The sequence below is a fragment of the Temnothorax curvispinosus genome, unplaced genomic scaffold, assembly GCF_003070985.1.
Source record: "Temnothorax curvispinosus isolate PA1 unplaced genomic scaffold, ASM307098v1 QBEX01010576.1, whole genome shotgun sequence".
NCBI lineage: Eukaryota > Metazoa > Arthropoda > Insecta > Hymenoptera > Formicidae > Temnothorax > Temnothorax curvispinosus.
In genome coordinates, this window is record NW_020220356.1 from 28397 (window position 1) to 54808 (window position 26412).

The 26412-nt window shown below is 39.7% G+C and overlaps 3 protein-coding genes across 6 annotated transcripts in view; 2 read left to right on the forward strand and 1 right to left on the reverse strand.

Annotated features, from left to right (window-relative positions):
• The first annotated feature begins 6 nt into the window (after positions 1 to 6).
• On the forward strand, positions 7 to 1491 carry LOC112460457 (F-box/LRR-repeat protein 3-like). The gene is made up of 4 exons (XM_025025128.1): positions 7 to 230; positions 319 to 691; positions 770 to 1088; positions 1168 to 1491. The coding sequence occupies exons 1-4, from the start codon at positions 45 to 47 to the stop codon at positions 1472 to 1474; spliced, it is 1185 nt and encodes a 394-aa protein (XP_024880896.1). The 5' UTR covers positions 7 to 44; the 3' UTR covers positions 1475 to 1491.
• Positions 1492 to 2094: 603 nt separating this feature from the next.
• On the forward strand, positions 2095 to 8910 carry LOC112460449 (translation elongation factor 2). Its single transcript, XM_025025114.1, has 14 exons — positions 2095 to 2201; positions 3574 to 3788; positions 3885 to 4078; positions 4486 to 4694; positions 4777 to 5010; positions 5107 to 5220; positions 5424 to 5570; positions 5751 to 5991; positions 6195 to 6362; positions 6669 to 6958; positions 7127 to 7336; positions 7416 to 7598; positions 7694 to 7951; positions 8270 to 8910. The coding sequence occupies exons 1-14, from the start codon at positions 2199 to 2201 to the stop codon at positions 8336 to 8338; spliced, it is 2535 nt and encodes an 844-aa protein (XP_024880882.1). The 5' UTR covers positions 2095 to 2198; the 3' UTR covers positions 8339 to 8910.
• A 3195-nt stretch (positions 8911 to 12105) lies between these two features.
• LOC112460448 (serine/threonine-protein kinase Genghis Khan) overlaps positions 12106 to 26412 on the reverse strand; it is a 15008-nt gene continuing 701 nt past the window's right edge. For 2 of the 4 annotated variants that reach the window (XM_025025110.1, XM_025025111.1), the window contains exons 2-27: positions 25925 to 26117; positions 25564 to 25743; positions 25174 to 25445; positions 24771 to 25070; positions 24507 to 24650; positions 24302 to 24427; positions 24017 to 24225; positions 23224 to 23435; positions 22140 to 23143; positions 21758 to 21993; positions 21515 to 21621; positions 19679 to 19876; positions 18736 to 18899; positions 18350 to 18605; positions 17835 to 18121; positions 17527 to 17670; positions 17216 to 17351; positions 16707 to 16948; positions 16423 to 16603; positions 16135 to 16323; positions 15816 to 16001; positions 15502 to 15683; positions 15216 to 15314; positions 15006 to 15129; positions 14682 to 14839; positions 14367 to 14480 (exon numbers count right to left, since the gene is read on the reverse strand). In XM_025025110.1, the coding sequence (XP_024880878.1) occupies positions 14367 to 14480; positions 14682 to 14839; positions 15006 to 15129; positions 15216 to 15314; positions 15502 to 15683; positions 15816 to 16001; positions 16135 to 16323; positions 16423 to 16603; positions 16707 to 16948; positions 17216 to 17351; positions 17527 to 17670; positions 17835 to 18121; positions 18350 to 18605; positions 18736 to 18899; positions 19679 to 19876; positions 21515 to 21621; positions 21758 to 21993; positions 22140 to 23143; positions 23224 to 23435; positions 24017 to 24225; positions 24302 to 24427; positions 24507 to 24650; positions 24771 to 25070; positions 25174 to 25445; positions 25564 to 25743; positions 25925 to 26051 (5577 nt within the window). In that variant the 5' untranslated portion in view covers positions 26052 to 26117. Of the gene's footprint in view, positions 14481 to 14681; positions 14840 to 15005; positions 15130 to 15215; positions 15315 to 15501; positions 15684 to 15815; positions 16002 to 16134; positions 16324 to 16422; positions 16604 to 16706; positions 16949 to 17215; positions 17352 to 17526; positions 17671 to 17834; positions 18122 to 18349; positions 18606 to 18735; positions 18900 to 19678; positions 19877 to 21514; positions 21622 to 21757; positions 21994 to 22139; positions 23144 to 23223; positions 23436 to 24016; positions 24226 to 24301; positions 24428 to 24506; positions 24651 to 24770; positions 25071 to 25173; positions 25446 to 25563; positions 25744 to 25924; positions 26118 to 26412 lie in introns of those variants that run through there. The other 2 variants (XM_025025112.1, XM_025025113.1) reach the window with 2 other exon arrangements.

Here is a 26412-nt window from a genome sequence, read left to right on the forward strand (position 1 = left end):
CATTACAACTGCAAGTTGAAAGGCGGGATACCGAAATTGAAAGAATGCTTACCGAATTGTCTTCTTTAAGCTCTCAGTTTCAAACTGCCATTGCGACCAAGTGCCAAACTCTTGTAAAGAAATATTCGCCTCGTATTCTATTAAAAAGTCATTCCAATTGTGTAAACAGTATGGAACTTTCTTCGGATGAATCCAAGGAGGTATCACGTTGCAGTTTATCGGCGCTTCCTGTAAAGTATTATAAAAAATCTATTTTTTATAATAATATTTATTGTAATGTTATTTTGTGTATTAAAGTTTTATATTTTATCTTTGCAGAATGAAATACTACTAGAAATATTAAAAAATTTAGATCTGAAGACGTTATACCTCATGAGTAAGGTGGATAAACGCTTCAAAAATTTAACACAGGACCCTGAACTCTATACACATTTGGATTTAACATATAAATCCAAAAAATCTATGTGCCGTGCATTTTCTTATTTTACACCTAGATGTAAATATTTGCAACAATTAGATCTTACAGATAGCAAATTTCGTGTTAATGGTCTTGTAAACTTTCTTAATAATTGTGGCAGGCATTTAACGCATTTATGCTTGAGTGCTTGCCGCATATATGACATGCCTAAAGTAGGACTAAAGCCTGTCCTACTGTCCCGTGAAATTTCAAGGGCATGTAAAAATTTGAAAGGTATATGCATATAGTATATGTATATATTTGTCAATATTATGGGTAAATTGCATAACAACTAATGCAAATTTTTTTTAGAATTGGATCTAAATCATTGTTATTGTGATTACGACGAAAATTTTTCGTATTTCGAGGGGTTACATAATTTGGAATCTATACATTTTTCGGGTCTGCCAATTTCCACGAAACATGTTTGTAAAATACTGCAAGATAATCCGCGTATTCGTGAGATCAATTTGGGAAGCTGGCTAAACGATGAAATTTTGGTAGAGTTTGCAAAGTGTCGTAATTTGGAAGTATTACATACACTGTTCCTCGAACAAGATGGAGATGTTACAACTAAGGGTATTAATGCTCTCGCTAACTGTAAGAATTTACAAAAAGTGTCCCTTGATCTGTAAGTGTGTGTGTGCTACATTTTCTTTTAAAATACACATATTATTGTATTCTTTATTGAAATATGATTTTTGTTACAGATGCGATTACCCAGCGGATGACAGTTTTTTTAGATTATTTTCTTCCTATCAAAACTTGCAAGAAATTAGTTTGTACTTTCCTCCCCTCACTAATCACCGGTTAGAATTACTAGCGCAGTGCAAAAACTTAAAATCTTTTGTTCTTCAAAATACGAAAGATTATCCTTGCAATAATTATTATCTTATTTTGAAACAATGTCCTAAATTGCAGGAGTTTACTCTCTTGCAGTGTGACATAAATAAGGAATTAGTCAAGCAATGGAAGGAAAGATATCCGCATGTGTCCATCTATATAAACAATGACTGATTATTTAAATAGTTTTTGTTTACATATTGTATATTTACAAATAAAGTTTGTCTACTATTTTAAAATATAAAAATTATTAATTTTTTATAGGGGGACGAAGAAAGCGAATAACGTTAAACTTTGCATGTTCTTTTAATCTTATTTTAAGAATATATTTTTATTTTTTAAGTAAGAAAAATGTTCTTCTCTATGTTATATTGATCACTAAAAGACGTAAATGAGAGACGAAGTAAAGTTAAACAAGGACAGATATAGAGAAAACAGGATTAGAAATGTTGACATTACCGACGTCAAGAAATTTCAACCTTTTTCTATGTTTTTTCTTTAAATCTGTCCTTGCTAACGAGAGGCATCTGTCTTTGTTCGATTGCTGCGCCATCTCTCGCTACACGCAATACTGCTTATTCTATCAACCTAGTGCTAACATAAGTATAGTGGAACACCGAAAGAACACGCGGACACGCGCCGCGCACGGGTCGCGTGCCATGCGCGCGCAGCTTCACGCCCATTGGACGCGCGTCGCGTTCCCGGGGTGTGGGAGGTGGCAGGGGGGTGGGGGCGCGCCGAGCGCAGGAGCGCGCGCCGCCGCAACGCGGCGCTCCCTTCACGCATAAGAGGCGACGTACGGGCTCACGGCGGATAGCTTGTTCTTTCCGAGGGAGTCCGCCATAGTTGGTGCACGTATAATTCGAACCAGGCCGTCGGCAATCGGGCAACATCCAAGATGGTACGTAACCGTGTCGCGACGCCGCCGCGGCGATCCTCGCCCGCGTGTCGCCGCGCTCGCGCGGCCGCCAATATTATTCGCGGAATATCCCTCGGCGGCCGCCCGGGCACGCCGAGGCTTGCGGCCCTCGCGGTCCTGCGCATCCTCTCCCCTCCGCGTGTTGGCCGCGTTTCGTACGCGCTCTCGCGCGCTGCGTCTCGCCACGACGGCGCGATTACTCCGGATTGCGCAATTCCGTCCGTGTGTGATCCCCGCGGGCCACCCGGATCTCACGGGGGCCCACCCCGGATCCGGATCTGTCGGCCACGCGACGGAACGGGACGTCCACCCGGGGGGGGGGGGGGGGGGGACGCGCTAGCTCTCGAGAAAGATTTCGCCGTCGCGGCGTCGTCGCGACGTGTTCCCCGCGAGCGGAAATGTGCCTCGTGTCATGGTTGCGCCTCGCGTGGCTCTCGACGCGCAACGTGCTCACTTAGCGGTTGGGAAGAGGGGGCCAGCGGGGCAACGCTAATCTTCCTCGAAGTCCCTCGACGCTCTCGGAATCGGGAATCTACGAGCAGGAAAACGCGTCGGCCGTCGAGCGTCCTCGGGAAGTCGTCGCGGGGTGTCCCGAATGGAAGAAATATGTTTCGGTGTTGCGCTCGCCAACGTGGTGGGCCTCGCGTGCCTTTTAATGCGCGAGGCAACGTGTTTCCCAGGGCGGTATTGTTCCCTCGGGACTCTTCTCGGCGACGATGATCTCGGGACGCAGATTGGAACGAAGAAAGCACGCAAGAAAATCCCGTTGAACGTCACAATGATATATTTTTGTGGTATCATACATTCACATTTCCAATAACGTGTGAAGAATGAAAAAATGAATAACTGTATAAGTACAATGGAGCATACAACAATGGAATGAATTTCTTTCCTAATCTCAACCGATTCCCAATAACAGGTTGAGACAATTCTAGATATCTTGCCGAATGTTCAAAGTGTATGTTTCAATATGGTCATTGTCAAAATCCATTGCAAAGGTATCACGTTTTTGCAAGGATCAAAGTGTGATTCAATATTTTATATTGCATCGTGGAAAGAAAGTGTTTTTTTAAATCCAATCTGTGAAAGATCCGTTTCTCCCCGGTGTCGCAATATGTTGCAATAGTCGTGGGAGAAATTATGTACGTAGCGAATCGAATCATTACCGAGTTATTACTGGCCGACCGTTGATTATATTGTATGTCTATACATTTACACACACACATAGATTTGAATCACAGATCAATATGTTAATAAGGTTCTGTCACACGGTGACACGGTTGTAATTTGTAATGTATTATATAATCCATAAAATTAAAGTTATTCTTTTTCAATGGGAAATCTGTTGTTGCAGGTGAACTTTACGGTAGATGAGATCCGTGCCATGATGGACAAGAAGAAGAACATCAGAAACATGTCCGTCATCGCGCACGTCGATCACGGAAAGTCAACTCTGACCGACTCCCTTGTTTCTAAGGCCGGCATTATCGCCGGCGCCAAGGCTGGCGAGACCCGATTCACGGACACGCGCAAGGACGAGCAGGAACGTTGCATCACCATTAAATCCACGTAAGTTGGCGGTCACTCGTGCTCTTTCTCCGTTTGAAAATCTTACATTTATCCATTATCGTCGTGCATTAATATCGCTTACTACTCTCCTTTTAGCGCTATTTCCATGTTCTTCGAGCTCGATGAGAAAGATTTAGTCTTTATCAAAAATCCTGATCAACGTGACAAAGATGAGAAGGGCTTTTTAATTAATCTGATCGATTCACCCGGACACGTAGATTTTTCGAGCGAGGTCACAGCTGCCCTCCGTGTCACTGATGGAGCCCTTGTTGTTGTTGATTGTGTATCCGGTATGTGTTTTACGATTTTCTTCCGGTTTTTCTCTTTCGTGTGGGTCAGGTTTGATTTTGCCGCGATTGGAGAGATTCGAGTCTTCCAGCACACAAGGGTTACTCTGCAGTATGCCGTTTGGTTTGCGTAAACTGATCGGCGTACGTTGACAGTGTTGACAGTGCAATGGAAGAAGAGTAAAGAAAAGCAATTGTGTCTAAACGCTGTTAGTGGACCTCTATCCTTATGTCCGTTATTAACACGCTACGATACGGATGCTACATTTCCTTTTTAATGACGTTACTGTATCGTTTCCAGAGTATATTTCATCATTTTGTAGTAGCATAATTCGTACCGGGAAACAAGTAACCAACAATTTCTTGAAATGAGAAAGGTGATTGTAATTATTCGCTTAATTTTCTTCTAGGTGTATGCGTACAGACTGAAACTGTACTGCGCCAAGCGATCGCTGAGCGTATCAAGCCTGTTTTATTCATGAACAAAATGGACCGCGCGCTATTGGAACTCCAGCTCGATAGCGAAGATCTCTATCAGACTTTCCAGCGTATCGTTGAGAACGTTAACGTTATTATTGCAACGTACTCCGACGACGATGGACCTATGGGCGAAGTTCGAGTAAGCGAGATGAAAAGATTTCTTAATGTGAAAAAATACAATCTTTGCGCATATCATTCTTAAATGTATACTTGTAAAATAGGTAGATCCCAGCAAAGGATCCGTAGGTTTCGGTTCTGGCCTTCACGGCTGGGCTTTTACCCTAAAACAATTCTCCGAGATGTACGCCGAGAAATTCAAGATTGACGTGGTGAAACTAATGAACCGACTATGGGGCGAGTCCTTCTTCAACCCGAAGACCAAGAAGTGGAGCAAACAGAAGGAGGCCGATAACAAACGATCCTTCTGCATGTACGTCTTAGATCCAATTTATAAGGTGAGCTTTCGCAATCTCGAACGTTACGTAAGATGATCTGTGTCTGCGTTATCGCCGTAAAAAAACGTTGATAACTAAAATGAAAATTCTTTCTAGGTATTCGATTGTATTATGAATTACAAGAAGGAAGAAGCAGATAATCTTCTGAAGAAACTGGATATTGTGCTGAAACCTGAAGATAAGGACAAGGACGGGAAAGCTCTGTTGAAGGTAGACTTCTTTCGATCGTTGTAAAGATACATATTGAACGTAAATGCGCTTCATGATGATAGTTTCATAGCTTTTTTTTCTGACACCTCTTCCGACTTATAATGAGGGAGTGCTAAATCTGTATCTGACGGACATTCGATGTCCGCATGCGGGTTTACTTTCTTTGGGAAATTTTTTTCATTGTGTCGCGTGATTTTTTCCAGGTTGTTATGAGAACATGGTTACCTGCCGGAGAGGCTCTTCTTCAGATGATTGCCATTCACCTGCCGTCTCCTGTAACTGCTCAAAAATACCGTATGGAGATGCTGTACGAAGGGCCGCTCGATGACGAGGCTGCTGTTGGAATTAAGGTTCGTGATACATGCTCGAGTCGCTCGGATATTTGACACGAACACATGATGAATATATTTCACAGACCTGTACCGACGCACGCCGCGAAATGAAGGAAAGAGAAATACTGAAACGAGAAGAATTATAATAGATTATTGATTGAGAGAGTTTGCTTTCATTAATTAAGTCATTCTTTGCAGAACTGCGATCCAAATGGACCACTGATGATGTATGTCTCGAAAATGGTACCGACATCGGACAAGGGACGTTTCTACGCTTTCGGCCGAGTGTTCTCAGGCAAAGTGTGTACCGGCATGAAGGCCCGCATCATGGGACCCAACTTCCAACCAGGCAAGAAAGAAGATCTCTATGAGAAAGCTATCCAGCGTACTATTCTGATGATGGGTCGTTACGTCGAAGCTATCGAAGATGTGCCTTCTGGTTAGTATATATATCTCTCAAGATTGCTGCGATGCTTATTTTCAACTGCGCGATTTATTTCCAAAAATGATGATTGTTCTACACAGACCTGTTCTGACTTATCGTGATAGACAGATTAGAACGGCCAGCTGATGCAGCTAAATAAAATTTAGGGTTATCTAGCTGTGCATCCACGTGTTATAACCAATGACTCGTTTGCGCAGGTAATATTTGCGGTCTTGTCGGCGTCGATCAGTTCTTGGTTAAGACCGGTACCATCACAACGTTCAAGGACGCGCACAACATGAAAGTTATGAAGTTCTCCGTATCACCTGTCGTGCGTGTCGCGGTCGAGCCGAAGAATCCTGCTGATTTGCCAAAATTGGTCGAAGGTATGTAAGCTTCCCAGCTTAATTTATATTTGATTAATTTTTAGACTCAAAGTATAATTAACTTTTGTTGGAAATCTGTGATTTTTGAAATATTAAATTAGATTATCTCGTACTACTTTACTAACAATCTTCAATCAGCCTCGTACGAAATCGAGACACTGATTTTATATGATGAGACTTATATGAGCATTGGGTTATGAAGATCCATGATTTAAATTTTTCCATCTGACGATATATTGATGAATATTAAATATTATTCGATATCACGTTCGCCCGTTAATGATTTAATTATGCACAATTCAACAGGTCTTAAACGTTTGGCGAAATCCGATCCTATGGTACAGTGCATCATCGAAGAATCCGGCGAGCACATTATCGCCGGTGCCGGTGAGTTGCATCTCGAGATTTGTCTGAAGGATCTGGAGGAGGATCACGCATGCATCCCGATCAAGAAGTCCGATCCCGTCGTATCGTACAGAGAAACGATCTCCGAACAGTCGAATCAAATGTGTTTGTCGAAATCCCCGAACAAGCACAATCGTTTGTTCATGATGGCTTGTCCGATGCCAGATGGTCTTGCTGAGGACATTGACAGTGTAAGTTTCATTTCTTTTTCTGCAGAAAATTTAATCAGTATCGCAGTACCTTCAATAAAATCGAAATGAAATGTGATATTTAAATGAGAAAGATAGTAGCACAGCAGTAATCGAATCAGTTTGACGCTTTGATCCGAAGGTAAAATTTTAATCTCTCGATACTTGCAGGGTGACGTTAATCCGCGCGATGACTTCAAAGTGCGCGCTCGTTACTTGAACGAGAAATACGATTATGACGTGACGGAGGCGAGGAAAATCTGGTGCTTCGGACCTGACGGCAGTGGACCCAATATACTGGTCGACTGCACTAAGGGTGTACAGTATCTCAACGAAATTAAGGACTCTGTGGTAGCTGGATTCCAATGGGCCACGAAAGAGGTAGGAAAATGTCTGCCTTGGATCGCAAGCGCACGGATTATTAACGTTCGCGCGATAATTCACTTTCACATTGCTGCAGGGCGTTCTTTCGGAGGAGAATTTGAGAGGTGTACGGTTCAACATACACGATGTAACATTACACGCCGACGCGATCCACAGAGGTGGTGGTCAAATTATCCCTACCACAAGACGTTGCCTTTATGCCTGTCTTCTCACTGCCTCACCCCGTCTCATGGAACCCGTTTACTTATGCGAAATTCAGGTAAAGTATCGCGACGACGTGCACCGTCGACTTTACACGCGAATCGCATTAGAAAACCGACAGGACAGCTAAATATCGAAATTGTCTTTTCGCAGTGCCCAGAGGTAGCGGTCGGTGGTATCTACGGCGTGCTGAATCGTAGGAGAGGTCACGTGTTCGAAGAACAACAGGTGGCGGGTACTCCCATGTTCGTAGTTAAAGCATACCTTCCCGTAAACGAATCCTTCGGCTTCACTGCCGATCTGCGCTCCAACACCGGTGGTCAGGCTTTCCCACAGTGCGTGTTCGATCACTGGCAGATTCTGCCAGGTGACCCGATGGAACTCAGCACTCGACCTTACCAAGTCGTGCAGGTACGCGTATTATCTCATATCTTCTTTTTTTCTATTTTAATGGATAATTAAGACAAAATACGGGTCTTTTTGTCAAACGGACCGATGTCTCACCACGTGCATGACTGATGGCGGCGATGATTCAGTGCGCCGCTATTTTTAATCTCGTGGGAAAGAAAACCGTTTTTTAGTTTCGGTATTCCAGTAGTCTATTCTGGTTTGCCTGAATAGGGAAACGTACAATTTTTTTCGCATAAACAAAATTTTATGGGGATAACTAGTTGCTTATCACAGTTCTAATCAAATCAACGTATTGATGAAAATTTGTATTTTTTGCAGGATACACGTAAAAGGAAGGGATTGAAGGAGGGTCTCCCAGATTTGAACGCATACCTTGACAAATTGTAACCTCAAGTCCGCGCATCATATTTAAATACCTATTTAAATATTGTAATTCGATTAATATTGCTGGAGCTGTTGTATACAATTACAACACCGATTTACTATAAATTTTATTTTGCGCAATCATCCGTGAGAGACACGCAATTATAAATACGAACAAGAATAATAAAATGTAATTATGACGAAGGAAGCAAAAAAAGAATATGCGGAGTACGTATCTGCATGTAAAAGTGGGGCGGTATGTTTTGTACATTTATTTAATTAAGAACGGTAACAAGATCAGCCGGTTGCTTACGTTTTTTTTAGCATATTGGGTGAATAGCTATGATTGTTATTATGGCGTTTTCCGCGCCGATCTTTGTTTAAGACGAAGAAAAATAGAACGATCCTATAATCGTTTACATTGCTTTTTTACTGGAAAACAAATTTAATATCTTATGTTACATTGCGAAATTTTCAAACGATTGGATGCAAATGGTTCCCGGAAGCTACTAATACTAAAGAGGAAGAGAATCATCAACAATGTACTCATACTACGAAAAATATCAAGAAATTAAACCTGAAATTATGAAATAGAACAACGGTGAACACTTTTATTTCCTCTGCCTAATTAATGGGCATCGAACGAAATGACGTTACTATGCATGCACGTTAATTTATTGCTTACGAAACTATGTAGTTACCATTTACCTCTTACTCCTTTACTCACAATTTTCTAATCTCCAACTGACCTGTTATAATATAACAGGATCAAAATCAAACCGGAATTACGAGTCAATTATTCTCACATAGAATCACAAAAAAAGATTCTTTAATAAAATTTTTTTTTCCAAAAATTGAAATGTCGATTTTTTCACAAAATCTTATTTACAGCAAAGCAATAGATCTTATCTCTGCACATTAATGACGCATTGTTTTTTAATTTCGGTAACACGATATCTCTCTTCGCATATCCTGATATTTTCTACAATTAGATCGCATTCACTTACATTTTATCTGACAGATAAAAAATGCTTCTATATATATTTATTTTTAGTTGACATTGTTGAAGAAAGCAGTTTTTTATTTCGGGACTTTACACCTTATATTCTATTTCACTTTCAGAAAAGTAAGAAGTAAAATAACATCAATGCTGCTGAAGGGGTTAATCATGTACAACGGGTATGGGCTCTCCTTTACTTTTATTAATATAGCTGTTCTACACAGGAAAATTAACTCGTTTTCGAATGGATAAAATAAAAAATATATTGTACACGTTTCGCTACCCTCCTTCTGGTAGTCTCACACGCGAGAAAGAATATGACAAACGATATAAATACTACAAAATCTACAGAGACAGGGCGTTTCGGCGCCCCATAGCGAGATACTAGATACATAAAGTTTGGTCTCCTTTCTTCCTAATAATAGCTCACACGCGATAATTTACAATAAAGTACAACTTTTATCCAAAGCGCAAATAATATTTCGCTATACGTCTTTAATAAATATTGCTAACGATACGCGTATATTGTTATAAATAACGTGTGTGTCTGTGTGGGTGTGTACTGTGTCGTGTGTATGCGCGAGAGAGGGATAGGAGGTGGGTCGTTAGTCTAATTGTTTGCAAAGTGATAATATAATCTTACCGTTACACGCCGACAGAGATTAACAATTTAAAATGTCGTAACAGCGTTTCTTCGACCCTCTATAACCTATTGTTCTATCATGAAATTTTGTTATTTTTCATAAAAGATGAGCGATCGATATTGTACATCGTTCTCGTTTAATTTCACTTTTCAGAAAAATTATCATTAAAAACCGACTGATGTTTGGAACGATGGTGGAGGGTTGAAAACCGGAGGGACAAGGTTTTTTTCGGTATTGCAATAATTTCTTTAGTTTTTCCAGCAGTCTGGTAAAATAGCGTTATTAAAATGTATAAAAAAATCATTATTACTCGGAACAATTAAAACTGGGTTATACAGGGTTAAACGGCCGACTGCCCGCTTTATGTAAAAAAATGCTAGTCACATTCGTATATACGTAACACAGTCTGTATATACGTAATATATAATTTGTTGTCGCGCGCAGAATGCCGTATATCTCGATACTTGATTTAAAAAAAAAGAACAATATACGCATCTAACGATATTCGCATTTTTACATATAATATAAAATAATGAACCGGATAATATCCTTCTAGTAGCCCCATGGAGAGTATGTCCGACATAAATAACGATATAGGCTCACAAATCATCAATCGGGGTCACTGGGGGAATATGTATATATATATATATATATAATATATATATCTTAAATAGATTCGAGAAGTAGACCGAAATCGAAGTTATTTACAAAGACGAAATCAATGCTATATACAGGAATGACAATTCCTTTCATACGTGTGATGCATCGATCGCCGGATCTGGCCGAAAGTGACGACGCAACCAAAATACGAACAGTCGATGTCTCTCGTCTTAAAACCTTTAAGTAACAGTTAACGGAAGAATAGGCGGATCATTCGATTCTATCGATAAGTACAGCGCGACGTTCCCCCACATACAGCACAAAAAGTTGAAACAACGTTGCTGAGACGTTTTAACGTTGAATCTACGTTGATTCTTCTACACTTCTTTAGATGTCTACAACATTGAACAAATTATTAGTCTTTTGAAATTCAAATAAAGATATTTTATATGTATATTGTAAATTTGTATAAAGATATTTTTTATTTAACATATATATGTTGATAGTTATCTTAAATAAAATTTTTTAATACAAATTTAATATTTTATGTGAAATCTACATCGCACATAAATTGAATAAATGATTGCGTTTAGTACAACATTTTGCAACTTTAGAAATTTTCTGAATTCAGATTGGATTCTTCTTTTAGATCTAGAGGAATGTTCTAATCTGAGCTCAGAAAATCAACAGTTGTAAAAAAACACGTTCTGCTAAACGCAATATTAATCAATATTTAACAATTTAATTGTTTTTAATATTTGCCGGTTAATATATCATTACAAGATTTTTGAACATTATAAAGATGTTGTATATATACAAATATAAGCAAGAAGGAAGCGTCAGAAGCTCACCACTAACCCGTTTGATCATCGAGCAATGTTTTCTGAATGTTGAATTACAACGTCTACAAGAACATTACGATTCAGCAGACAGACGTTTCTGCAATGTCTTTTCAATGTTGATTCAACGTTTGTGTGCTGTATAGGGGCCCATTTCGTATGTATCCTTCTTTCAATTCTTGCGATTGCGGCCAACGCTAAACTTGTCATCTCACTCGCAGTTTCGCAAGTTTCGACGTTACGGCAAACGGCGCGTTACATAATAGCGGTACGATTCTTTTCACGCGTCTCGTAGCATTGACGTCTCTTCTGTCCATTTAGAATAAGGCTGCTCGAGTTTAGCCATCGATAGTAACTTGTATCTGTAATGTGTGTCTAGGAAGCAGATATATATCAGAGGATGTTTAAAGTACGATCGCGCGACGTCCTCTTAACTCGTATTCCTACTCAACGTGCTTGTGCATCACCCAACTTTTCAATTTCGATCGTTCTTGCTTTTCACAAGTCAAAAATTTGACTTGGAAAGAGAAAGGGGGTGGGGGAGAGACAGAGAGGAGAGAGAAATAGAGAGAGAGAGGGAGAGACATAGCAACGAACGTAAAATTACTATCAGCAGTTTGTTCGGGAGTCTCTTGATCGCTAGGTAATATTATACCGTACTTAAGCTACTGGCATAAAATCCTGAGACAGTTGTCCTCTTGTACCAAACTCTCGCGATTTTCTGCGGCTGTTTTCTTTTCTCTCCTCTTTTTAGTAAATGTACGTTGTAATTGTAACACCTCCTTTCTTATGTTTCAATTGTGTGCACGTACACAACGTCATTTGCGTTAACAAAGCGCGTTTGAAAGTAATAAAAATTTCGATAATTCAAATCCCCTAGTTTCACCGCGTCCTCTTCGACAACAGCTATAAAACGTAGCTACAGCTATGAAAAAAAAAGAGAACCGACGGTAACCGACGTAGATTGTTAAATTACGAAGACGAGCAGTACAATCGTCGTTTGAAATAAATTAGTTTCATTTGGTCATACCGCCTCGCGTACTGGCACTTCGCCCACTCGTTGTACGTACAAAAGTAATGAAAGCGCGTCGCAGTCTCGTAATGTACACGCAGTTTAAAACCTAATTCGCAATATATTAATTTACAAAAGGGAGAAACTAACTTCCTCGAACGACCTGACAATATATCCCTTCGTCGCCTTTCCCACTATTTCGTTTCAGCGTTTATCCTTAAATTTCGATACATTGCACTTAAATGTATTTATGTACGATCTTTCATACGTCTAATAATTGCCACGGGGCTCTGTAATACGGTTTTTCATCCCCCTACTACCAACTAGCGTTTCTTCAAATGATCCGCGCTAAGATTCTGTTAGTCGATGATATTATGCCTTCGATCGTCGAAAAGACAATACTCTCTCGTTTCTAATTTCCAGTTGGGGTACACGCACTCGAATATACACACGATACATATTTTCCGCCGCGTCGTGTTCGCGGACACGACGACATCGCGTATGCCTACAGCGCACACAGGTGTGAGTCCTCTATCTTAACAGCTACTTATTATCAGCGGGAGCTCGCGACACGATCGTTCTACTATTCACACAGTCGGATAATACCGTGCACATTACAGCGCGTTATGACGCGATAGAAAACGTTTAGTCGTTTTAAGGCATCGAATCGAATTCGCGCTCCGTCTTAATTCGTCACCTCGTTAAACCGGGGATAGTCGCGGGGCGCGATTGATGCCGCTTACAAAAGCGATACATAAATATCTCTTCTCCGACTTTGTTTCTTGACTTGGTTTTATCAAAAGGAAAAATGAGAATGTGCCGGTGAGAAAGAGGAAAAAAAAAGAGAGAGCTATCATCCGTATATGCACGGTGAAAGGAAAGATCGAGGGAGACTCGTCTCGTAGTGCTCGTGACACGTTATCACGACAGTCTCCATATAAACAAGACTAACTACTAGCATTGTAAAAATCGCGCAGTTATTCCCGGTGTAACGTTAGTTTAAGTATACTTATACGTTCGCAGCTACTGCTCTCGTCTAAAGTCGAGGGTACGTACGATACATTAAATAGCTTAAAATTTTATTGCTAGTTAATTTGACTGAGATTCCAATTTTTTTTCCTCGTTATATAAATTGTTCGAAATCATTCCCATTCGAAGTAAAGAACGGACAACTAATCGAAAGAAATGGCTATGGCATCGCAAAGCGAGCTCAACGATACATCGTTTCTCTCGTCAGGTATAAAGTATTTACAATAATTTACCATTATATTATGATAATGGGTCTCTTCGTTTAAGTGCGGTCATAAATTATTACATATAAACTCTTGAAAATCAGAAAATTACAGAAATGCACTAACGCATCGTTCCGCGAAGAAAATTCGCCGCAGTTTATGTTTGTGTGCGCGCGCGCGCACACACACATAAAAAAAATCACGCAGCGCGCCGGTGTATTATTACAAAGTCGTCAAAGCGCACGATTATGATACTCGTTTTAACTCATATAACGTTAAGTATGCATAATTATATTGCACGACGGTAAGGCAATACCGCGAAATAACTTTCCATTTCAAAGATCAAACACGAGTACTGCGTGTCTGTAAAGTACATTACAAATATATGACTATATATGTTAGGCTCGAAAATCTAAAATTAAATTTCGATTTATCAAACAACGGAGAGGTCCGGATTGACAAGTTTGGATTCGATTGACAAGTCTACATGCAGTCAACAGCATGATTATCAAAATTCGCGTTCTTAACGGCGGGGAGGGGAAAAGATAGACGGAGAGTTGAAGATGTATAGTAAAAATATAAGAGCTTAACATATATACATACATATAGGGACGCGAACAGGTATACATATGCGTATGTATATACCGAATTGATCGTTTCTCTTAAATACATACTAGATACATACCGTTTACCTAAATCCACTCGCGTTTAAGTGTTAAATAAATTTACGAATCGTACGATGACGATCCATGATCGTGGGCGGGACTCGGTGGCGTTGATGGATTTGAGCTATTGTTCGAAGCTATCGAGTGCCTAGGACTGCCACCAGATGGATGCTCCTAGATAAAAATAAATAAATAAATAAATAAATTTTTGTGTGAGCACATGCACATACATTTTATAAAACTGCAAAACGCGTAATCTATTTTTAAAAGTCGTACAAGTATGTAGACAAATTCAATAAGCAAGTTGAGTCCCCTTGTGTTGCAGTAAATCATAACGTACAAAGTAACATGCCTGTAGTAAAGGTAATAAATTACCTTGTTATGTAAAGATGCGATACTGCCGAGAGAAATCGGGGTGTGTGAACGCAAATGTACCGATTCGGAATCAATTTGGTCCACCGGAGTGCGGGGTAAGGAAGGAGGTGTGGCAGTTGGTCGTGGTGGCGCGGGACCTCTTCGTGATGTTGTCGAGCCTACATACACATTTCATCTGATTAACCGCGGTAAAAATACGGTGGAGATTAAAAGTTGCGTTTTTTCCCGCATACAATTTCGTTTGTAACATAAGAAATACATGAGAAAAAAATGAGTTTCTCAACGTGTCACATATGCCTCACGATACACCACGCATCAATTTACCATTGTGCGGTGAATATCCAGAGTTTCTTGACATATGCGAGCTCAGACGACGTGCGTCGGAAGGGGGATGCCTAGGAGGCAGCGGTGCCGGCTTGTTGGGTGTTTGAAGCGTAGCATCATATAACTGCAAAGAGTTTGAATTGGACTTGTGAGAGAAAATTATCGCAGATTCATTCGTCCATCGAAAAACGAATGGCTCGCATTACTTACTCTTTGCTGGCTACTATGAAGATGAGAACTACTATGATGACTCGTATGCTGTTGATCAGCAGTTTCCAATGTCGTGGGCAAATCTAATAAACGTTGTATCTATAATAATAAAAATATATATATTTAAAATATGCTTGCGCAAATGTACATGAATACAACACTGGGATTAGCCAAAACGACCCAGTTATCTTCTAGAACCTCTCTAACTCGTCTATGTATCTGCGATATAACGTACGCTAATAGTTATCGCTTAGAATCTTTTAGATTTTCAACTTTTTACGCATACCTGTATCCCATTTCCTGGACCCATGTGACTAATATGATTGAAATTTGTCGGTGCAGAAATCATTTTCGAACGTCTGTCTGTAGGACGCGCGGCTCTGTTGCCTTCTCGCAGTGAAAATCTTCGTCGTGGCCTTGTAATTTGTCTACCGCTCGCATCCATCGTCATTAGATTTAATAGTTCTCCTGAAGTAACGTGTTTAACGTTATTAAACGATAGCCAATTAACCCAACAGCGCAAACGAGATAACAGATAATGTAGCAAGAGTTAAAAAGTGTATTCTTCATCTGTTTCTTAGATGCAAAAAACACACTTACGCTGATGTAAATTGCTAAGATAAATAACATATGGCATGTCATTTATCACGCAAGACGTAAGAGAGCCTGAAACATTCAACGGTCGGGCTCGTTTCACGTTAAGCGTTTGTAACCAGTCTCCGGATGTACAGTCAAACACGTCGATATGAGTCTCGCTATACACTAAAAGATATCCCTCGCAATAGCCTAAAATTTGAAATAAACAAAATTCGTAAATGAGAATGAATGATACAAGAGATTCTAAAAATACTAAAGCGTTTCAACAATCGACGAGAGTCGCACGATCAGTTAGACATGACGTTACGATGTTCATACTTACTAACTGCCGTAGGAACTGCAGGATACATTATCTCTCGATCTCGACTCTTTCTTCCCTGACTATCAACGTACACCGCTAACGTATGGAAGACTAATAAGAATTCACCGCGTGCCAACTCGATGCAACGTAACGCATCCACAGCACTGTAGGTGAGGAAACCCAAAAGCGTATTCTCAGCGTGGACCAAAGCTGGAGCAAAAATAATAAGTCTCAATTAAGATTGCTGATTGCGATATAATGGGACCGGTAGACAATACCGAGGACATATTTGTCTTATATTATACTTACAAATAGGATGATGATCTCCTAAAATGCTGTAAATGGAAAAACCAGACGGATAACCGACGCACAAGCGACCCTCGGAGAGAACTTGTAAGGTTTGTGCGTGACACGGTAACATTAATTCGCGTATACGTTTATGCCTCGTTTTCGTACGTGTTATTTCATAGATGATGATTTGCGATGCGTTCTACAAAAATAAGACACGTTACATACGTTGAAACGTGCGTATTATGTGTATGTTACGTTACTATGTTTATTGTACATAACGTTTACTAATCGTGTGTCCTTACCTGTTTCTTTATTGCAACGCATAAGCAATAATTAAGCGGATTACGACGCACTACTCCAGTCGTTAACGTGATACATCCTTTAGTTTCTGCTACTTTAATCCACTCGACTTCGTCTCCATCCAAGGCACGCACTGGAACCAGCCGTACATGACGTTGTTTTCCGCTCAATACCACAATCAATTGCTCCTCAGTAACATATTCAAGAAGATATATCTTTTTTCCTTCCCCGACTCTTGCAATTTCTGCAATTTATTAAAATTTACGCTCAAGTATATATCAAATATAATTGCTTACTTAAATATATTCTCCGTGTAAACTTGTAAGCTTTTTGCATTTTAAAAATCTACTTAAGGGGTTATTCGTTCGAAAATAGGTCTGAAAAGTAGGCCATTTTCGGGATTCTTTTTTTCACAAAATCCTGGAAACTCGGAATCTTGCATATGTATTTGTTGCTATTTTGTTATTATTTCTACCATGGAATTCAGAATTGTCTCGGTTTGATGACTCACCACTACGATCTAAATCTAAGCAGAAGAGACCTTCCTCTGTACCAATGACTAGACGATCCGGATCAATAATCGCTCCTGACATGACATTTTTAATGAACGCTAAGGTATTATCCAACAGTTCCCTCGCTCTAAAAATCTACGACAAAAAATGACAATTTTAATGTTTACACTCGTAAAAAAATGGCATTTACAGCGTTTTCTGGTGATAATAATTAAAGATATAAAAAAGAGAAGTGTAAAAGGAAATAGAAAGGTAATGTCAAAGAAAAAAGAATATATCGTTATAATATTTTCAATTATTAACTACATACCGTTGTGTTTGGAAGATTGTTTCTCTTTAAAATTCTATGAAGCTCACTTAAGGCTACCACCCATTTTGTTTTTTCGCTCTCCGTATCCGCCAACATTAACGTATGATTTCTCAATCCAGGAGGCTCCAATAACGACGTAGTTATCTGAATAAAAAGAAAGACAATTTATGCCAAGCAAAAAATAAAATATATATAGTTATTATCACTCGAAACATGAAATTTCCAAGATCTAATTGATTCTTGACGAGTAATGTAAAGAAAAAGTCTACTGTAGTCGGACGATTAAAATTTGACAGTTGAAACATTACCCTAAATATACACGGAATGTCCTTCTTTGTAGCGTGTATCACGTCAGAATCGCGAACGGAGCTGACGCTGAATTCTTCATCTCGCATATCAAGAACTTGCGAAACATACACAGACGGCAAAGCGTTGCGATCCGGTGAAATGTCGTAAAGAAATAATTTGAAGTCGCAAACTACGACGAATTGACGCACCCAACCCTTCTTGACACCACCCATTTTTGGCACTTTGACATATCCTTCGTACGCAGTACCTATCCCACGTGTAGGATCGATCCCCAGTGGTCGTTTCGCTGAAACAAGCATGTTACGAATATTATGTGACGAGAAACTACAACGACACACATCACAAAGATACGGAGACGCGGTATAAGAGTATAATACATAAATCTTTACTCGCTAGAAAGGCGAATTCCAAAATCTTTGTCTATTCTTAGAACTTTGTCTAAAATCACCGGTTCTTTTTTCCAGATATTGAATAAAACTAATAGATCTTTTTGCTTTTGATTTGGATTACTTACTTTGATCATGGGGCACAGGGCACATTGGAGGTACTTTGTCGCAACAAGGCATATGGCAGGCGAAGCCGCACACTTCGCACACGACTCCTTGCCTCGTTAAACCGACCATCAGAGACGTGCAGTGATTACACTTTGTAGGCGCTGAAAACGTCCGTACGAGAAATTGATGTGATTTAGGCTTTGGTTGCAAATTGGCTTGACCGTGAGTGGCCGAGGACTTGTTCAAAAGTTCGTGGGATAATGGCGAAGTTGGATCCTGGAAAAAGAAAATAAGAAAAATGAAAAAAAGATAAAGTAAAAGTTGAGTGATATATGTGATATCTCATATACCGTGAAATATTTTCATACTATTACTGTATAAAATATACACGTGCTAAGATACTTACGATACTAAGCTCGGACAGATTACTTTTGCTGCTCGTGATACTAGGCGCACGATTGTCCTCGATGTCACCTTCCACACTGTCGACGCTTCCATGACGCGTGCTGCTTGTCGTTTCTTTGAGAAAGTGCTCGAGATATGACATCTGTGACGTGGGACGTTCTAGAACTAATGAGAGACAGATCGGATGAGTAACGTGTCAATGATAATGAAAGTTTACGAATGTTTGCCGATATATGTAAAATATTTGCGAACATGGGAAAAATAACACCATCGTCCTAGCGCTAGGGTTTCAGCGACATGTAATATCTTACCTGAAAATACGGTAAATCTCTTAGCACACTTGTACATTTTGTAAAGTATACATGCTTCAAAGATTATTTAAAAAGGAAAAAAAAAAGGTAATAATTGCGTGCGTATTTCCCTGATGTCTTTGTGTCAGAGATATATGTAAGGAATATTATACAAAAATACGGCACATTTTACACACTCTCCGTTATGGCAAATGTAACTACTGCAAGATGGAATTGCGCTAGAGGAGGTAGCTTTGAAATGTTACAAGTTTCAACTGGTTTTTACTGGCACGTAAAGCGAAACAATTCACACAACGCGCATATCTGTTAAACCATTGATTTAAAAAACGACCGATCGAATAAGGATTATTAAAGCTAACTGTATCGTCAAAAAAATACATTTACAAAATCTATTAACTATTAATATATTGCAACTCGAACTAGGGGTGATATCGGACGTCACACATCAACGTCTGCTCGTTATTAGCTTCAAAGGCGATGCAGTGCTATGTTTTACTCCTATCAAATTGTTTTTCCCAAGAAACCACGGTATGAGAAATGGACTAATAAATAAAAAAGGAAATAAACCATAGCGCTGCAGTGTACAATTAGCGGAAAAATATCCAATCCAAAGTCGCTGGCCACATCATTTACCGGGCGGCGATACGATGGCGACGGCATTCTGACTGATGAACGTGTTGACTGGAACGAATCTAGTTAATAAGCGACAAGTCGTGATGCGGGGGGCACGCATTACTGGTAGGGGTGACGACGGCTGATGTACGATGATACGTTGGGGTTTGGTGCTAACGACGTTTGGAGATTTGCTTGTTGTATCGCTGGACGAGACAGCTGTCACAAATATAGTTTGAAGATGAGCAACAAGAGGCCCCACACGCAGCTCGTTACGCCAATAAACAGAGGCACTTTGTAGTCTAGAAAATCAGAATCGCATACCGTACTGGAGAATCGAGTTACTATGCTACATAGATCCCAGTAATAACGATCTCTATAAATTCGTACTTTGTACATTGATACATGTGAAATAAATTTTAACGCACTCGACGTGTCAAACGATTAAATCTTCCTCGCGCTTTCTAGAAAAAGAAGCACATTTTCCCCAGTCTCGAGAGATTCAAACGCACTATGCACACCGATAAATTAGATTATCGCATGTAAATAACGACCGGTGAAGGTACAGATCTCAATAATGTCCTTTAGATATGTTATATGTGACAACAAAATACGTATAATTAACTTATCTTTTCATAACATTGAGATTTCTTCCACTGGTACTGGCTACACCTCTCCATTTTATGCGCAATAAGAATGGAAATGGAATCGCGATACTTTAACTCAGACCGAAGCTATAATTGTGTCCGGTAACATTTCCACGTCAAGTGACAAATGAGATATGTATTCAAGAGAATTAATGGCAATTCAAACAACCGATCGTCCATGATATCGCCTTCCCGTGCTAGCATTTAGAAGAAACTGAAATATACTCATCGCGCAGAGTACATCTGTTGAGGAAGAAACAGTACGAGCTCTTATTTCATGTTCAGAGTCAACAAGAATTGTTAAAATAGTGTATTGGCAAATGCAGATAAAATTTGGACGAGAAAAGTAAAAGAAGTAAACACGCCATATATAAACAAAGTATTGCAGAATTGAGAATAATCATCAATCTTATCCACGATCTTACGAATAGAGAAATAAAAGTGATTATTGGGGAAAGGTATCATCGATGTTACATCATCGTTTCTCGATAATTGTATGCATAATATGTTCATAGCGCCTTCATCACGTTACCCGAACTAGACCATATAAAATTGTACAAAGAGATTATTGTGCCAGATACTTTGCGACGCATTACTTTCATCTCGGTAATAGAATAAAGTTTTTTTAACTATAAAAATCATTCTCTAGGAGATTGTACATACATAACATTTTAAATTCTCTTATTTTGAACGTTCATTGATTGAAAATTCTTTTCCAGTATACGTTTAACGATTCTCTTCATTCCTCCGCAATTAAAAATACTTGTTCAAACATTACAGCATAAATATAATCATAACCTGACAAATGAATAATATTGCATATAAAAAAAAGAAAAAAAAATTATATTAATATGTAATATTGCCACAAAACTACACTGGTTTGAAGATACGCATGCAAAAGCTGTCACCGAAAGTGCAAGTATAATTGTAGGATTTTCAATAAGATTAGAATAGTCCCAGTAAAATATTCTGTGTGTGTGCGCGTGTGTGTATGCATGCGCGCGCGCACGTCGTAACTTCTTTATAGTAGAGACTAGAATTTAAGAGATTCTCAACACTTGTATAGAGATCAACACATCTACCAAATATGTATACACATGTATAGCTGCGACTTGCAGAACAAATGTAGACGCAATATTTCCATAGCGATATAACAAACGGACTTTTGTGCATTTCTCGCTTTCCACATTGTCAATTGAAATGTACTTACAGCCATCCCCGGTATCGAGACGCGCTTGCAGCTCTTTTACTTGCATATCTTTCCGCTTCAATTCGTGCGACATGGTATCCAATCGCTGCTTGAAATCTCTCAATTCCCTGGAAAAAAAAAGATAAATAGATAAGAAAGATAAGAACAAAGGTCTTCGATCTGTTATCGTTTCTCGTTTACAACTTATTTTTGTTCGCAATTATTTTTGTTTTTCCTTATCAATTCTTTATCAATAAAAATTACTTTTGTGCGGCTATCAAATCCGAGCGAGTCTTGGTGAGCTCCTCCGAAATTGCTTGTTTCGCTTGTATTTCACTTTGCAAGGAGCTCTGCAGATTCAACAGTTCCATCTTATCGAGCTTCTGCGACCGACGATTTCGCCAATTTTTATCCGCCATCGTGGTTCCACTTCCAACGCCGCTAACTCCGCCGGAGTGTTTCAAGAATTCCAATTCTTCCGTCATTTTTGTAGCCAAGGCCTATAATCAGAATAAATAATAATTTCTCTTCTTTGCGAATAGGCTAACAGAAATTTCCTTCGATCTATATATATGTCATTATCGTATCTCGACAGATAATAATAGTGATAGATATTCAAGGATGAACAATTAAAATTCAAATGTACCTGCAAATATCCACGAGCATCTTTTTCATCCGATACCCACTGAATAATTTCGGTGATCTGAGCTTCCCACTGCGCGATAGCTTCTTTCTTGTTCCTCAACTCCTCATATTCGTCCTCCAACTGCCTTCTCTCACCTTGTAATCTATTAACGCTGTCGGTAAGGGCACCGAGCTCCAACACGAGCTTCTTATTTTCTTCAACCAGCATAATCTTTTCCCTCTCGTGACGTCTACTCAACTCGTTTATGGTTTCTTCGCTGTCGGTGATATTTTCCAATCTCGCAGCATCCAATTTCTCTTTGGTGAGTTGCACTTCCCTCTCTAACAGCTCTCTTCTAGCGTCCGCTTCGTGCAACTGTTCTTGCAGACTTCGAATATCGAGATTAAACCTGCCTTGCTGTTGAGTCAAGTTTTCGTTATACTGAACCTCAAGCTTTTCAACTTCCGCCTTTAACCTGTTAATTTCCTGAGTGGCCAACGCGTGATTCGCGCTGGCGTCGTTTCCAATAGAACGTTGTCTGATCTTCTCTGTCTCCTCTTGCATTTGCTTGCAATATTCCTCGCTGCGCTCTCTCAATTTCCTTTCCTTGCTAGTCTCCGCCATCGCTTCGTCGATTCTATTCTCCAGCTCTCTGCGCAGTTTCTCAGCTTTCCGAATATCGTGGCGTAAAGTATCGACCTTCTGCATCGCGACTTCCAACTCTTCCTCCTTATCTCGAACCTGTCTCGATAGCTTTTGCTTCTGTTGCCGCAGTTCGGATAATTTATCCGACACTTCCGTGTATTCCGCCATCGCGAGCTTACGTTGCGTGAGCGCGTCCTTCAACTCTTTGTCCTGAAGCTTCAATTTCTCTTGCGCGTCCAACTTGTCCTTGATAGCATCTTCCTTCTCCGAACGTAGACATCGAACTAGCTTCTCAAGTTCCCGGAATTTCGTCATGTCACCATTATCCAAAGTTCGTAATTCGCGTGGAACATCCATAGATTTCAACTGCGACTCCAACTCTGTAAAAAACAAACAGATTTTAATGCTGTGAAACACATGAACAGACGACATTACGACAAATTTAAACTTATAACTTTACCACAATTGCGTTTCGTAAGCGTATTTATTTCATCTTGAAGTTTCCTGGTCGCATTATTAGAATCTGGCGAGATACCAGGCGAAGTGTGACTTATCGATTGATTTTTCATATCGTCAATAGTTTGCATCAATCGTGCGTTTTCTTCCTCGAGTATCTGTATACGTTTGTCTGTCTGAGATAGGGGGGAAATACAACCCAGATCCGATATGCAACTGTAATGTTAAAAACCGAAGTGGTAGATAAAATATATTACTGATAAAGATCGGTCGATTCGACATATAGCAACAATCTGTCCGCGACAATCGACTTGATTCGTCCATTACTTCGCATCATAAATAGGAGCAATTTCGTTTAATGAACGAAAGCATAACGAAGGCCTTTGCAACGTGAGTGGCGTCACTAATCAACCGAAGATATCGCTACAGCAAGGCCAAGCTCTCATCTACTTGAATCAAATCGATTTTACATTATTGTTCGCATCAAAAAACTATTTCCACCCCTAAATCCGATTAGCTGGCGAAATTAACGCAATATGAACGACATAAAAGGCATGGAAAAGCTAATATTCCTTTACGTAAGAGATATGCGATTTGTTGTGAAAACTTCAACGAAACAACAGATTCAATTAGATACATACAAGTGCATTTCTCGCCGTATCATATCCGCTTTATTTATTAATATCAATTATTACTTGGATCATATGATTGTTGCTTCTATAAGTCGTCTTCTTGTATCGCGAAACTCAAAGAAATAACAGCGTAAATATAACAGAAAGAAAAGATACGTTTCGTACCTTCCTTGCGTGAAACTAAAACCAACAAATGGCAAATGAAGCGCGGAAAAGGCAGAATTCGCGGCTGGTGGAACGGCGTCGGAAGTGCGGACATCGGTATCATCAACGTCAAAGTTGGACGTGTCACTGGGTGAGGAAACTTCAGGAATGTATGGCGCAGTGCTGTCTCTGAGCGTATCCCAATCGACGCCGTCGAACCAAGGATGTTTCTGTAAAAATTTAAAAGACAAAACATGGATTGGAGCGTAAAATAGCGTCGTCAGAAATTATCGTAACGAAAATTACCTTGAAGTCTTCAATTCCGTTTTGACCTAATCTAAATTCAGAGCTGCAAATCAATTTCCGCATCAGATCTTTGGCTTCTTCAGAAACGTCGTACATAGTGTCCGTAGGAGGAAAATCAAAACAATTCTGTAAAAAGGAAATGTTAACGTTATACCAATAAGCAAACAATGTGCCTTTGAATCTTTCAAAAATTCAGAGGTATTACCTTGTGATTCATAATTTTTCCATAAGTCTCGACTAGAGATTCCGCATAGAAAGGTGTTTCGCCATAGAGCATCTCGTACATACATACTCCAAGAGACCACCAATCGCATTCAGGACCATATTGTCCCTGACCATCTTCCATCGCCTAAACAAGCAATGACATAAGGCAATACAGATACGATAAAATCACACATCACGTATACGTGAACGATAAAGGAGAAAGATGTAACGTAACGTGTATCACGAACAGTAATAGACTACATACCCTCAATATTTCTGGTGAAATATAATCCGGGGTACCAACAGCGACGTTACTTTGCACCGTACCATCCTCGAACAGTCGTAAACACGAGCCAAAGTCAGCTAATCTGATATGACCATTCGCGTCCAGTAAAACATTGTCGGGCTTAATGTCACGATGCACATAGCGCAAGTCATGTATAGAACCTATAGCTAGCACCATCTCCGCTATGTAGAATCGAGCCATATCCTCGGGTAGACGATCCTCGAATTTGCTCAGTAACGTCAATAAATCTCCTCCGCAATAATAATCCATGACCAGATACTGCGAAAACGGAATGTAAAAAAGCAAGTTAGACAATCGTCACGATCAGTCGAGAGATCAAAGATTTCTTTTCGTCTAGTATATAATGCAAGGCGAAATTTACCAAGTTATTGTCGTCTTGAAAGGCATAATGCAGATTCGTGATCCATCTGCGATCACCGTACACTAATACGTCCCTTTCTTCTCTAAAGCACGCGGTTTCAGCACGTTTCAACATCTCCCATTTGTTCAAAATCTTCATGGCGAACACCTTGTCCGAGCCGCGCATTCTTACGACACATACTTCCCCGAAAGCACCTCTCCCAATGACCTTGACAATCTCAAAGTCCTCCCGTGTCAACTGCAAACTCTTGATGCACGAAGCTATCGGTTTCACTGCAATACAAAAAAAATCAACGATGTAAGTGACGTGCGTGCGACAACCGTGTACGCTCAAGGTTTAAAAATCAAGATGATAAAGTTATCATCTCACTAGACGACGCTAATTGCTTACCAAACTCAATAAAGTCAGAAACAGTCTTTTCACGACGTAACGAAGAATTGCAGCATTCGTCGTAGAGCACGAGCAAAACGTCGATAAGCGTCTCAATCGAAACGAAATGACCCGCTCGTCCACCTTGGGCCGAACCACCGATGAATAGCCCTTCGAGTTGGTGTAATTTTCCTCCTATGCCTAAAACAGTACGGCACATCTTTAAACTGAGTATATGAATAAATAAATAACGAAACGTACGTAAAAATAAATAAACGCGAGTGTCCGTACGAGCATGTGCATGCATGTACCATATCGCAAAATGTGACGATCTTTTTTAAAATTGTATCCTGCGTGATATATTAACATGTTGTGCCATTACCATTGTTGGGAAGTCCTTTCGACATAATGTCGGGAGGAAGATGGCCATAAAGATACCGCGACGAGTCTGACATGTCGCCTTTTCGACAGGGCTGCTTTTTACAATCTACGGTTGATGACATTTCCATTGTCGTTACTCGCCTTTACCTCCTTATACCACATTGTTACGTTTCGATAGAACTTCTGTAATAATCCTGTAATAATACAAGCAATTTCTTTAACAATTCATATATATTGGCGATATAACTATCATGTATACAAATGAAACAACTTGTCCATAATTAGTAACTCTTTTACTTCTTTTAGAAGATATAAGAATGTATTCTAATTACAACAGGTCTTTCACGTTTCTCCTCACGAAATAAATTCTAAGTAATTCAATTTCTCATCCATACAGTTGTGTTCGGAATCAAAGATTGTGAAGAACGAAGAAAAGAAGGAAAGGAGTAAAATCATTAGATAATTAAAGATAAAGATTGAACAAAAAAT